This window comes from Trichomycterus rosablanca, chromosome 16 (assembly GCF_030014385.1).
Source record: "Trichomycterus rosablanca isolate fTriRos1 chromosome 16, fTriRos1.hap1, whole genome shotgun sequence".
Classification (NCBI taxonomy): Eukaryota; Metazoa; Chordata; class Actinopteri; order Siluriformes; family Trichomycteridae; genus Trichomycterus; species Trichomycterus rosablanca.
The window spans coordinates 15,126,361-15,140,967 of record NC_086003.1 but is presented as its reverse complement, the minus strand read 5'-3'; the positions used below and the strand labels follow the sequence as shown (position 1 = coordinate 15,140,967).

Below are 14,607 nucleotides of genomic sequence, written 5' to 3'. Positions count from 1 at the left end.
AAAGGAGCTCAATACAGTGTGATCAGATACAAACAAGGTCTGATCGCCTCCCATCTTTCTCCTTTATCTGTATACAGTCTCGTCCTTATTCTCGTTACAAATCTGTTTGTGCCAAGCACCGCCTCCGTCTGCGCACAGCACCAGACTGTCCAATGACACACGCGCGGCTGATCAATCGGTAAACGTGAGTGGTGCGTTCAGTTGCCAGACACGTCGCTCGACCAATCAGATCACGCGACTCTCCCCCGACCGCCCGCCTTTCACTCCGAAGTTGGCGCTGACGTCCAGGTCACGTGATGTTTTCGCTGGGTCGTAGTGATGTGTAGCCACCATGAGTGAAGGGGAGAAATAAAGATTGATAATGGCAGGGCTTGTTTTCGGTGCGTCCGCGGACATGTCGCCTTTCGTCGTGCGTTCTGAGCCGAAGATACACCAGGTGCGCGCGTCGGACAGCGGAGAGGATTATTACTTGAAGGAGTGAAGCTTTTGTCGGCGCTACAATCCCGTAACCCCCACCAGCACCACCAGCACCACCGCCTCCCCCAGAATGGGCCGTGCGTCAGTGTAACCGAGGTAAAGTGACCTTTCATTGCAGCGTCCTATGGAAGATTCGGCGGCTCTGCACAATAACGACGTCATGTTGACGCTGGAAACGCAGCCGCGTCGTGTCGTTGCGAAAACGGCGGCGACCGCGACCAACGGCGATGCCTCCGCCGGGGAGACTCCATCCTCCTCCTTGTGCTCGATCAATAACGGTGGCTCCCGCTTGCCCGCAAACTCGACGGCCTCTGCTCATCATCGTCACCACCACCACCACCACCACCACGGTGCCCAGCCGAAAAGACACCCGCCACCTTACCATTTCCGAGTTCACCATCTTTTCCAGGACGACAACAACGCTCAGGATCCTGTCGTGAGAAAACACCTGCCTGCACTCCAGTACAAGGTGCACGACTCCGCCTTCTGCCGAGTTCTCAGCACCGACACCACCGCCGCCGCTCTGGCCGCCGCCGCCGCCGTCTGCTCCAGCAGCGTGGACGCCGACGTCTGGAAGTGTGGCTACCTGAGGAAACAAAAACACAACCACAAGAGGTTCTTCGTCCTGAGAGGTCCGAGCAACCTCGGGCCCAGTCGCCTGGAGTACTATGACAGTGAGAAAAAATTCAGAAATGCGCTCAAAGCTGCTGCCTCATCGACTGTCGGTGTTATGTGCCCCCCTAAGAGGGTCATCTACCTGTCCCAGTGTTTTACGGTCAACAAGAGGGCCGATGCCAAGAACAAATACCTCATTGCTCTTTATACTAAAGATGAGTATTTTGCTATGGTCGCTGACAACGAGCAAGAGCAGGAGGATTGGTACCTGGCTCTGACGGAACTGATGACCGAGGGGAAAAAAGGGCAGCTGGACACTGACGAGCTGGATGACGGCTATGGGACGATTTCACCTGGGACCATATTTAAGGAGGTATGGCAGGTCAATGTAAAACCTAAAGGTTTAGGGCAGACTAAGAATTTAATGGGGGTGTACCGATTGTGCCTTTCTGCCAAAACGATTCACTTGGTGAAGTTGAATTCGGAGACCCCTGCTGTGAACCTGCCGTTAATGAACATCCGCCGCTGTGGCCATTCAGAAAGCTTTTTCTTTATCGAAGTAGGACGCTCTTCTATTATTGGTCCAGGTGAGATCTGGGTGCAAGTAGAGGACTCCGTCGTGGCTCAGAACATGCACGAGACCATTTTGGAGACAATGAAAGCACTCAAGGCCTTCCCTGATTTTAGACCACGGAGCAAAAGCCAGTCCTCTGGATCTAATCCCATTCCCTTTATCACAACCCGCCGCCACATGGGTAACCTCCCTCCCAGCCAAACAGGGCTGCAACGTGCCTCTAGGACTGATTCAGTGACAGGAAAGAGTAAAGGAAGAACGGGACAACGCCACCGGACCTCCAGCGAAGGTGAGGGCACGCCAGAACGGCCTCTCAGCTCGGGCACGGGCAGCTTGGTTCACCTGAACACTCCTTGTATGAACATGGGCCGAGAGGAGAGCGGCGGGTGTTGTTCCCATGTCTTAGCTGGCTCTGCCCATCATATTCGCTCCGCCTCCCTTCCCGTTTCGCACCTTCTGTCTGCTACCAGTCCTGTTAGCGTTTCCAGCAGCAGTGGACATGGTTCGGCTTCAGACACGCATACACGACCCTCCAGCTCCTCTATTTGTGGCTCCCCTAGCGATGGAGGTTTCAACTCTTCTGATGAATTTTGTCCCAGCCCTTGTGACTTTAGATATTTCCGTCCAAGCAGCAGCACCCCTGAATCACACGGCAACACTCCACCCATTAGGGAGGAGTACAGACTAGTGGACTACATGGCAATGGATTGGTATAAAGACCCACAGGGTGGCACCAGAACTTTTGAAGAAGAGAGTAATTATATGGAAAGGACTTTTTTCAAACTTACACATTCCTCTAAGCCAAAATCTGGTAATGGTTTAGGTGTCATGCATCAGAAGGCTACGCAGACCTCATCATTAGATGAATCAAGCCCTGTGGATTCAAAACGACACCCTGTCTGCTCCTGCTTTCATAAAGCAGGATACAAGTCTTACTCTGAGTTACATCACCCAAACAGGCCTCCCTCGCTCAACTCAGACAGTCAAAAGAAACTACCTAAGGATGATGGTTACATGCCTATGATGTACAACATTGTCCCCTCTTCTAATACAGATTATACCCCTATGCAACCCAGAGCAAACCACCCAGCCACCTTGCATCTTCACCCCTGCACTTCACAGCAGGTTGACGGGCATGGGTATATGATGATGATGCCTAGAGACAGCCCTTCTCCAGGAATAACCAGTCCCTCCAGCAGAAGCCAGGCTGAGTATGACGAATACATAGATATGTCCCAAATCAGCACAGTCGAAGGCTATGACCAGGACTCTCCTGAGCGTCCCAGATCTCACAGCTCTTACTTCTCCCTTCCACGCTCCTACAAAACCCCTTCTCGAGAGGATCGCAGAAAAACTGAGTATGTTCTCGAGTCCCCAATTGAACCTCCAAGCCCTCCCAGTCCAGGTGAGTACATCCACATGGAATTTGGGGACAGGCCTTCTCATGCTGCTTCCTCCCCGACAGCTGTGGACTCCCCCACCACACCAAGTTCACAACCTTGTTATCAGCTCTGCTGCTCTTCACCGGACCCTGACTACATGGACAACCTTTTAATGAACCGGCCCCCCCGCCACTCACTTGTAGCGCCTTGGAACCCCCCGAACTACGCTCGTCCCTTAGGATGCACTTACGGACTGGCTCAGACTAACTTCTGCCCTGAGAAGCTCCACAGCAGGTACGGAGAAGCTGATAGTCCACCCAAAATGATACATCATACATGTGTTTCTAATAGGACCCCTAGTCCTCAAATGGAGCCCAAGGTCATCAGGGTGGACCCACAGGGCCGGAGGAGACACAGCTCAGAGACTTTCATTCCATCTCCTGGTGGCACTGCCAGTGGCTGCGGTGTCAGAGGTTCTGCCATGCTCAATCTTGTAGAAGGCTGCAGGTGGCAGAATTCTGCCTCGTTTGACAGCGTGTGGTCTTACACGGAAGAGCAAGGATCTCCTGACTCGGTTTTTCTCACTGCTAACTGTGCCACTGGAGGAATTCGCTGCAACGCTTCATCCAGCTACCTCAACTACATTGCTCTGGACCTGAGGGACGTGTCGAGGACCACCCATGAAGGCACACCTCCACACTCAGCCCATGGCACCCTCGAAGAGAGCGAGGCCTGTGCTGGGAAAGAATTCTCCAATTCAGGAGGTCCCACCACTGCCTCGAAAGGTTGGTTGTATTTCTGTTTCCCCTTATGCTACAAGTTAAATGACAACTAATCTGGCATGTGCATGTCTGCTGGTTTCAGAGGCTTATCATTTTTCTTTATGCTTGCTGATGTGACTGGTTATCTAGAGGCCTTTTCTGATTTACTCCACAATACATGTGGATAAATAACTGGGCAATGTGCTTACCCTTAACATAAGTAGCTGTAATGTCATTCCCCTTTACTGCCCCCCCCCCCCACCTATGTAGAATGGCTGCTTATTTCAGTATATTAAAGTCGGCTAAGTATTCGTTCAGCTCTGAATTGTCATCACAATCAACAAGCTGTCAGTGAAACACTAAAAATATAAGAAAAATGTTTCTTATAAAAAAAACCTCAATTTGAAAAAAAAAACCCAATAATAATAATTAAAAACTGAAATGGTAGTTAGTAGTTGTTTTTTTGTTAGTTTGTTTTTGTTTTTTTTGTTTTTTTTTTCACTGATAATTGCACTTGTTAATGCATTGATGTTTGACACTAACATGTTGATGTGGATTTGTGATGTGGGGTTATGAATCCACATTAAAGATAAAACATGCAGTGTTATGTTTCTTTGTCTTATTTAGTTAAGGTCTGTCTCTATTATTACATATTTGCGTAAGTGCAATTACATATGCTAATCATAGTTATTGTGGGCATTTTAGATGACCGCAGTTAATTGTAAAATTTCTATATGTTGGCAAACGCTGTTCATTATAAATTGCTTTAAAAACAGAATCCATGTGCCATAATAGTTTGATTATTATATCATATGAAGCTTAAATGGATTCATGTTTAACATCTTTTTGTGAAAAGAGGTGAAAAAAGGTGGAAGGGGGAGAATTTCCTGCACCAAAAAGTATGCAGAATAATGTTGTATTTATATTTGTTCCCTTTATTGGGTGGCGGGGGAAGATAAAGAATGGGCAAAAATTAATGTTACATTTAGCAAATATATAGACATTGCACACCAAAAAATATGCAGAATAATGTATTAACATTTGTTCCTTTTAGAGGATTTTTCTTAATGCAATATAATAATGATATTATTTTCACTTAGGAAATTAACAAATCATGATGCAATTTCACCAGGGGTGTTCACACTTTTGCATAAAACTTTATATATTACCATAATATACTATAATATACACCGATCAGCCATAACATTAAAACCACCTCCTTGTTTCTACACTCACTGTCCATTTTATTAGCTCCACTTACCATATAGAAGCACTTTGTAGTTCTACAATTACTGACTGTAATTGTCAGATGTAAGTCAATCTGTTTCTCTGCATGCTTTGTTAGCCCCGTTTCATGCTGTTCTTCAATGGTCAGGACCACTACAGAGTAGGTATTATTTAGGTGGTGGATCATTCTCAGCACAGCAGTGACACCGACATGGTGCTGGTGTGTTAGTGTGTGTTGTGCTGGTATGAGTGGATCAGACACAGCAGCGCTGCTGGAGTTCTTAAACACCTCACTGTCACTGCTGGACTGAGAATAGTCCACCAACAAAAAATTTCCAGCGCCCCGTGGGCAGCGTCCTGTGACCACTGATGAAGGTCTAGAAGATGACCAACTCAAACATCTGCAATAGATGAGCCATCGTCTCTGACTTTACATCTACAAGGTGGACCAACTAGGTAGGAGTATCTAATAGAGTGGATGGTGAGTGGACACGGTATTTAAAAACTCCATCAGCGCTGATGTGTCTGATCCACTCATACCAGCACAACACACACTAACACACCACCACCATGTCAGTGTCACTGCAGTGCTGAGAATGATCCACCACCTAAATAATACCTGCTCTGTAGTGGTCCTGGGAGAGTCCTGACCATTGAAGAACAATGACACTGAAGGGGGCTAATGAAGCATGCAGAGAAACAGGTGGACTACAGTCAGTAATTGTTGAACTACAAAGTGCTTTTATATGGCAAGTGGAGCTGATAACATGGACAGTGAGTGTAGAAACAAGGAGGTGGTTTTAATGTTATGTTGAAGACCTCATGCATGTATATAATATAACATGCATGAGGTGTTCAAGAGAAATGGTTAATCATAAAGATTTTTATGACAATTAATATTCAACTGAATAAAAAAAAATATTCATAGATCTAAAGCAAACCACAATTTTATTTCCTTCAAAAAGTTGGCTTCACATATGATAAAAGAGGAAGTGAAAGTGTTACAATTTGTTTCTGCTAAATCTGTGCCATTAAAAACGTTTGTGCTGGTACAGATTTCAAGAAATGAAACCTTTTGTGGCCTGTGGCTTCACCCAACCACTTTAATACGTTTATATTTTTGGCATTTAGCAGACGCTTTTATCCAAAGCGACTTACAGTACTGTGACAGTATACAATTTAAGCAATAGGGAGTTAAGGGCCTTGCTCATAGGCCAAATAGAGGCAGCCTTCTGATTATTAGTCCAGGACCTTAACCACTAGGTTACAACTGCATCTAAATTGCAGCAAAATATTGTTATTTTACTTTTTAAAAAACCTTGCAAGCACAATGATTGACACAATCCAGCACAAATGGAACATTTATTATTTTTGATCACATGACATTTGAATTTCTAGCACTTTTTAAATGTCGTGAACAGTTGCATTGTAAGCTAATATCGTAAATGAGCTTTAATTAAGTTTAATAAAGTGGTTCTTTTATTAAACAGAACCACTTTAATGCAACAAACACAAATTAGAATTTTATTTATTTTGCTGTTAAACATTAATTTAAAAAACCCTAAACTTGCATTAAAGTGTGTAAAAATATTTATTTATATTATTTGTATTATTTTGTGTACCTGTAATTCATCTAATCAACACAAAGTGGGCCTTGATCTTAGTATTGCATAATCCAATTTAATATTACCTCTACTGACTTTGTAGGAACTTGATATACTGGGGGCATAATTTGCTTTACTGTGACTAAGATATTGAAATATATGGACTGTCAGTTTTTTTTTTTTTTTCATATATTTTCCCCCAATTTGTCCCCCAATTTAGTCCTATCCAATTACCTGATTGCATTACGCTCCCTCTCTACTGATGTTGACCTCCACTCTGACCGAGCAGAGCCGTTGACTAACACACACCCCCCTCCGACACGTGTGCAGTAACCGACTGCATCTTTTCACCTGCACGAGATGAGTTCATATGTGGATCAGCTTTGTGTATGAAGAGACACACCCTGATCAACGCATTATTCCTCGATTCTGTGCAGGCGGTTGTAACTGCATCAGTTATGAGGTCTTGTCCGGCACCCCCCTGGAACAACAGCCAATCGTTGTTCGTGTAAACGCCCAGCCTGCCGGGTTGCAGAGCTGAGATTAGAAGGACGAGTTTGAGATGTCGGCTCTGGTGTGCGCCTAAGCACTCCAGTTTTTTTTTATTATTATTAATTTTGATATTTTAGTGCATTTTTGCCCTTTTACTACACCTCTCCTAAGGATTGAGTTCAGGTGTCTTAGCCACACTAGATGTATAAAATCATTACATGTTTGATATGCTTCCAAATTTCCAAAAAGCTCAGTTCTGTTTTAGCATGACGTGGGATCTTTGATGGGTTTGAAAAGCTATTGTTTTGAAAATGGATCTCCAGCAAGCATGTTGTCAGGTGTCCACATGCTATTGCAGTGGTCCCCAACCACCGGGCTGCAGACCGGTACCGGTCCGTGGGTCATTAATTACCAGGCCGCACAGAAAGAATAAATAATTAGTAGGGCTGTCGAAGTTAACGCGATAATAACGCAATAACACAATCTCAATTTAACGCGATTAAAAAAAATAGTGCCGTTAACGCAAATTCTATTTGGCCCTGCGAGTCATCCGTAGTTCATGTTGAGACTTACCAGCGTTTTTCATTTGCGGTTTGTTATCATAATGTAACCAAGCGTGTAGTGATGCACTTGCTTAATAAAGAAATAAATACACGGTATATTCACAAGTTGTCGGGAGCAGAAAACTTTTATTACTTTTTCTGTTACGGTACCGGACAGCTGGAGTCATCGCGTTAGCCAAGCATGCTAGTCCATGAACTATGGAAGCCCCAAGGGGTCAAAACACACTCACTTCGTGTAGAAACGTCCATCAAATGTCACGATACAAGCACAGAAAAGTCTGTTACAATAACTACGCCTTATCCCACCTAAAGCACCGCTGATCTACAATATTTGGAGAAATTCTAACCTACAATCTGACATATATACGAAGTCAGGGGTCTCTGCTGGATAGTATTTCTGCCTAGTATGTGAGTGAATTACAGCTTTCTCTTGTCCCAGCAGTTTTTAACATCAGTACATTTAGCATAAAATGTGTTCACCATTTTAATTGTAACATTTCACTTAAAAATCCTTGTTTTCTTCTTTTTTTAAAAAAATGCGATTAATCGCGATTAACTATATGAAATTATGAGATTAATCGCGATTAAAAATTTTAATCGTTTGACAGCCCTAATAATTAGAGATTGCTAGAAAAGCAGTTTTCACCGCTTCCATTTCCAAAACACTTTGGTGTTATTGTCTCCTATCACCCCTAGGTGGTTTCAATCATTTGTGGGCAGTATATTTAAATCCTCCCGCCTCTGCCGGTCAGTGAAATTATATCTTATATGAAGCCTGTCCATGGTGCAAATAGGGTTGGGGGCCGCTGTGCTATTGGATTTTATTTAAGTCATTTAGGGCATATACGAAAACTGCTCTGTTACTACTTTTAGCATTTTCACTGACTGACTCAGTTAACATAAAGCACAGGCAGTAACAGAACTAATCAGATAAGCAGATACTTTTACATCAGATTGACTAAAGAGATTTCAAATTACTGCAATCACTTGAGTCACTTTTTCCCACCTGTAGTCCCAACAAATCCCATCCTGTGATATGATTTGCTAACCTCTCGCAAAGAAAATTTAAGTCATTATTTTCATCCTTGGGCTTTAAAAGCTTTAGTTTTATTTTTACTGTCATTAGGGCTGTCGCGCTAACCGCAATTTTGAAATATCGCGGTATAGACCAGCCAACCGCAGGGCATGCCAAGCAACCGCATCACAGCGATATTCACGTTTTTTCTTTCTTTCTTTCTTCTCTTTTTTTTTTTTTTTTGTTGCAGGGTCCATCTTGTTTTACGTTTACATTCGGGCGTAATAAATGTTAAATAAATTCATAATGAAAATGAGCTAAGAGTGTCATTTTCCTGCCAACTGTTCGCATCCGTTGCTGCTGAGTGTCAGGCTTTGTGTTTTAAAATGTAAACAATCGCAACATGAATTATAGGCAAGTTTATTAATGATTAAATTGAGTTCACACTCAATAAAATACTTGTAATTTAGACTACATTTAAACAGCCTCGGCGTACTAAAACACTTAATGATGGTTAATTTAATATGGCATTGCAGCCTGCAAATATTCTCTTGCTGGCTTGCTGGAATGATTTAAATGAATTTTTTCGTTGAATAAAAATTTATTGAAACAAATAATAACTTAAAATGTAGTATATATTGTTATGTTAATTATACCTACTAAATAGATGGTTAATAGTGGCGTGACGACCAGGCTAGATTTCCTCTGCTCTGTAAAGTCGCATGCAGGTACAGTACACGTGTATTAGTGCAACATCGGTAACGCCGGGAACATCTCTACCCCACTCAGATCCTCTCTAAACCACATCAGGTGAACATGTTGGTTCTTCTAGCGCGCATGATAACGCAGGTTTAAACTCTTACAGACTTTATTCTTTATTAAATTTTTTTTTTACCATATTTTGATTAGATGTGCATTTAAAATATTTACCCTAAACTCTTTTTTTTGTTTTTTGTTTTTTGTTTCACATTGCATATCTAGCCTAGGCTAGAAGCCTAATTTAAATCTTTTTTTAATAGAGAAAAGACGCGCATCCCTGCTCTGTTCTGTATTTAACATTAAACACGCATTTCATTGGTCTTAAAGCTGTCTCATCTTTGTCATTATAAAGCAATAATATACCGAATCGTGGCCTAACAATAAAGCTTGTTTATATAGCTTTAAAATCCAGATAAATTTAGTAATTTTCAAAAAAAAAAAAATGGCGATATCACCGCATACCGCGATACTAAGACAGGCTGAATATCGCAAGGGGAAATTCTTTCACCGCGACAGCCCTAACTGTCATACCTTTCTGTTTCATTTGATGGGTACATGTGTGTGTGCATATGCTTTAGTGTCCTGGGGGGGCACTTTAAGTGAGATTTTAGCTAGTTTTATTTTAAGAGATGTACACATGCTTAGTTTGTTTTAGGCTTAGTAGTGTTCAATTTATCTAAAAGTGTTCGATTTTCAGTGAACTGGTAATCATTTTTAGTTTTTTTGACTTTTTTTATTTATTTATAATTCATAGTACTGTAAGTCATAGTAGTAAGCTGTAGCGGTTGAAGTCTGAGCTCACCTTGGTGATCATAAATCCTAAATCTAGACAATATCCGTGTTAAAAAAAAAACAACAACTACTACATTTTACAAAGGTAAAAAACAAAACAAAAAAAACTGTTATATGCAAACATATATCAAGAATGTGTCCATTTGTTTGTTTTAGGGAGCATTAACCCTTTAAAATCTCGAAAATATAAGCAGCTTCACCTACAGAATCACCTACACTTCAGTAAATATGATCTGAACATCTAGGCATAATTGTGTTTTTGTGCTGTTGTGCTTTTTACATGCTGTTGTTACCAGAAGTCTAGTTTTGATTTGGAGTTGAGCTGAAGAATTCATAATTGCTTTATCAAATAATAATGCACACACCCCCTCTCAAAAAAGTCACAGCCACTGCTAAGTGGTGTAAAAAGTTAATTGAAAACAATTCTATGCTTTCAACTTTGTGCAAACAGTTTGGGGAAGGCACATTTCCTGTTCCTGCATGACTGTGCTCTTGTACACAAAGTAAGGTCCATAAAGACTTGGTATGATGAGTTTGGTGTGGGGGGAACTTCAGTGGCCAGCATAGACTCCTGACCACAACTCCCACTTAACAGCTTTTCTGATTGAAGGGGCACAGTGATATCCACAAAGTTTGTGGATATCACTGTGGATCTCAAATAATCCAGAAATGCAGCACAGTGATTTTACATGTTCACACTGAGCAAAATATTGGTTAATGGTATAATGGTATTGGTTAAAAGTATATTATTAATTATTCATAATAAGTGTATGCTATATATAAGATATAATTAAAATATTCAGGAGAATTAGCGATGATTTAAATTTTTGACTAATTTCATTTATGGTGTTAATTTAAAAAAGGACATTTCAACCTTGGTTTCAACAGTTTAAAACTGATATTGAGACTTGAGAGCCACAAGATTAGTACTGTACCCATTAGGTGCAGTGCCAGCACATCAGGGCCTACAGTACAGCCCTGCCCATATACTGTCCCTTCTGTAATATTGGCACCCCTGATAAATGAGTAAAAAGGGTTATTAAAATTCACCTGTTGCTGAATTCATCAAAAAATAATTATTATTAACAAACCCACATGTGCCACAATTATTGGCACATCTAGAAATTCTCACAATTTATATTTTACATTTTTAAGTACAGGTTTTCATTTAAGCGTCGAGGAGCTTTCTAGCAGTAATCCATGACTTGCTGTTTCACTGTGGTATATATATAAGAGGTGACACAGAGGTCCTATTTGCTTGGTCATTTTGACATGGTAAAGATGAGTGAACACATAGACTTTGGCATAAAAAAAGAAGTATGACTATACTGAAAAGGTCCTGGTGCCCAGTGTTGATGGAGGGTCTGTGATGATGTGGGGCTGTTTTACGTCCAAAGGCTCTGGGAATCTTGTTGCGGTATATGACATCATGGACTCCATAAAATAAAAGGACATTTTAAATGAAACCACTTCTAGTTCTTTGACAGAGGCACACAGGTTTTGTCATTGGACGTTTAAGCAGGAAAGTCCAGACCAACACAAAATGGTTTACTGAACACAGATCAAACTTCTGCCATAGCCAACTCAGTCCCCCTGATCCAAACCCCATAGAAATTCTGTGTGGTGAACTAAAGATGAGATTGCACAAGAGAGGACCCAGGATGATCTGGAGAGAGTAAAGTAAATTCTCCAACCTTATAAGATGTTATAGAAGACTAAGTGCTATTTATTGGCAAAGGAAGGTTGTATGAAGTATTAAATACAAATGGTTGGTTGTGGCAAAAATGTGTTTTTAATTTTAAGAGATTAAATGTCATTTTACATTTGCATTAAGCTAATTTTCCAATGATATTATATAAACCTTGAACAGATTAATGTAACAAACAGTGAAGCTGTTTTGCGTCAGTGTAGAGTCTGACTGCGTGTTAAACTTAGCACTTTTTCACAAACATTGTGAATATTTTGCATCATGTTTTAGTATAAAGGAAACAATAACCAATAATAACCACACTAATGTCAGGAAGAGCTTTAATATACTATAGCACCAGCATGTTTAGTTAGTGCTGGTAATGAACTGTTTGCTTCATTCTGAAAACTGAACTGGTTCTTCTCAGTGTTAATTAGAGATGCGTGAGTACGATACTGGTATCGGGTATTTGCCCGATACCGCGCTCATTAACTTGTACTCGTACTCGCAAACGAGGCTCCGATACTAAACATCCGATACCGTGTGCCTAGTGCACGTTGCTGCGTTATGCCTAGTTCACACTACACGATTTTTGCCCTAGAGGCAATAAAGATTGTAATATTTAATACACTCAGGGGTTCTACAGTCAACCTGTGTAAGCAATAGAGAAATGGGTGTGATTTAAAATATTTTTTACTTTAAATTATTGTAATTATTTTATCAGTTGATTATTATTCGTCTGTTATCTTGATGGTTTTTGTTGTGAAAGTTTTGATGTCGCTTGATACACTTGAGGTGCTTTGTTGAAAAAGCAAAGCGAGTAACTGAGATCCATATGCTTTGTATTACATTAAAGTGTTGTTTACCCAGGTGTCATTTTTTTACTTCGTTTACTCATGTGTGATGACAATAGATTAACTTGCAGGAAGAACAATGTAAAAATAATTCTCATTTTTTATAGTTGCAAATTACACACAGTTTGTTGCCTTTAATACACTGTGAATCGTGGTCTCCCTACCGTCCATTAACTCAGGATACTTCAGTGACCTGTCAGTAACTACAAACATACACAGCAGAACAGTATTAACCTGTGACACAAGTAAATGCAAATAAAGCAAGGAGTCGTGTGCTTAGTTTGGATTTCTTTCATTTTCATATACACATAATTGCACATATATACATACATACACACACACACACACACACTGTATGGCCACAAATATCTGGACACCTGACCATGACCTTGTTGGACATCCCATTTGGTATTAAAATAGTTTAAAAAATGACCTCTAGGTGATCTTTTCACCTATAACAACTTTTCACAAGACTTTGAAGTACGTCTATGGGGAAAAAAGTCTCAGATGGTATTCCAGTTCATTCCTAAGCTGTGCAGTGTGGCTGAGGTCAAAGCTCCATTCAGGCCACTGGAGTTTCTTTAAACCAAGCTTTTCTTTATGTCTTTTTAAACCTTACTTTATGCTCAGGGACACAGTCATGCTGGAACAGGAAAAGGCCTTCCCTATTCTGTTAGTGCAAAGTTGAAAGCATATAGTTTCCTTCATATATTTGATTTATTACACCTGTTAGCAATTGTTGTGACTGAAACTCATAAATTCAGTAATTTATATATAATATATACACACACACATTATACACCGACGAGGCATAACATTATGACCACTGGTGAAGTGAATAACACTGATTATCTCTTCATCACGGCACCTGTTAGTGGGTGGGATATATTAGGCAGCAGGTGAACATTTTATCCTCAAAGTTGATGTGTAAGAAGCAGGAAAAATGGGTGAGCGTAAGGATTTGAATGAGTTTGACAAGGGCCAAATTTTGATGGCTAGATGGGTCAGAGCATCCCAGTTCCCAGTCTGCAGTGGTCAGTATCTATCAAAAGTGGTCCAAGGAAGGAACAGTGGTAAACCAGTGACGGGGTCATGGGCGGCCAAGGCTCATTAATGCACGTGGGGAGCGAAGGCTGGCCCGTGTGGTCCGATCCAACAGACGAGCTACTGTAGCTCAAATTGCCGAAGAAGTTAATGCTGGTTCTGATAGAAAGGTGTCAGAATACACAGTGCATCGCACATTGTTGCGTATAGAGCAGCAAAAGGGGGACGAACACATTATTAGGAAGGTGGTCATAATGTTATGTATAATCGGTGTATATATCGTATATAAGTGCCACAGCTCCTGAGTTTTGGGCTGGGTTTTTTTTTTGGGCAAATACAGATGACTCATGGCATTAGGAGGTGAACCTAATGCAAGGTGCACTCTTAGTGCTGGTTAAATAAGAGGGGTTATTTTCAGATGGGCATCAGGCATAAAAACTGTGCCAAATCAAATATTCATATGAATGATCTGCTGTGCTGACCATGAACCATACAATCTGGTTAAAATTTGAAACAATACACTTAAAAAATAGATGCTTTTCGTAAGATTACTAATTATTCTCTCTCTTTCATGCAGAGTGATTAAATCATGTGCTGGAAGGACATGGAACATTGGGAATCCAATGACTCCAGAATGCAGCAGAGAAAGTTGAAGATGCCTCCTCCTCCTCCACATCAGACCTCCAACTGCAAAGACTGAAACTACACAGCCTCTTTTGCTCCGCATCTCCTACATAACTGCCTCAGCCGGGTCTCATTTG

At 41.2% G+C, this 14,607-nt stretch overlaps 1 protein-coding gene across 1 annotated transcript; it reads left to right on the top strand.

Annotated features, from left to right (window-relative positions):
- The first annotated feature begins 321 nt into the window (after positions 1-321).
- Positions 322-14,607, top strand: irs4a (insulin receptor substrate 4a). The gene is made up of 2 exons (XM_063011407.1): positions 322-3,833; positions 14,424-14,607. The coding sequence occupies exons 1-2, from the start codon at positions 602-604 to the stop codon at positions 14,426-14,428; spliced, it is 3,237 nt and encodes a 1,078-aa protein (XP_062867477.1). The 5' UTR covers positions 322-601; the 3' UTR covers positions 14,429-14,607.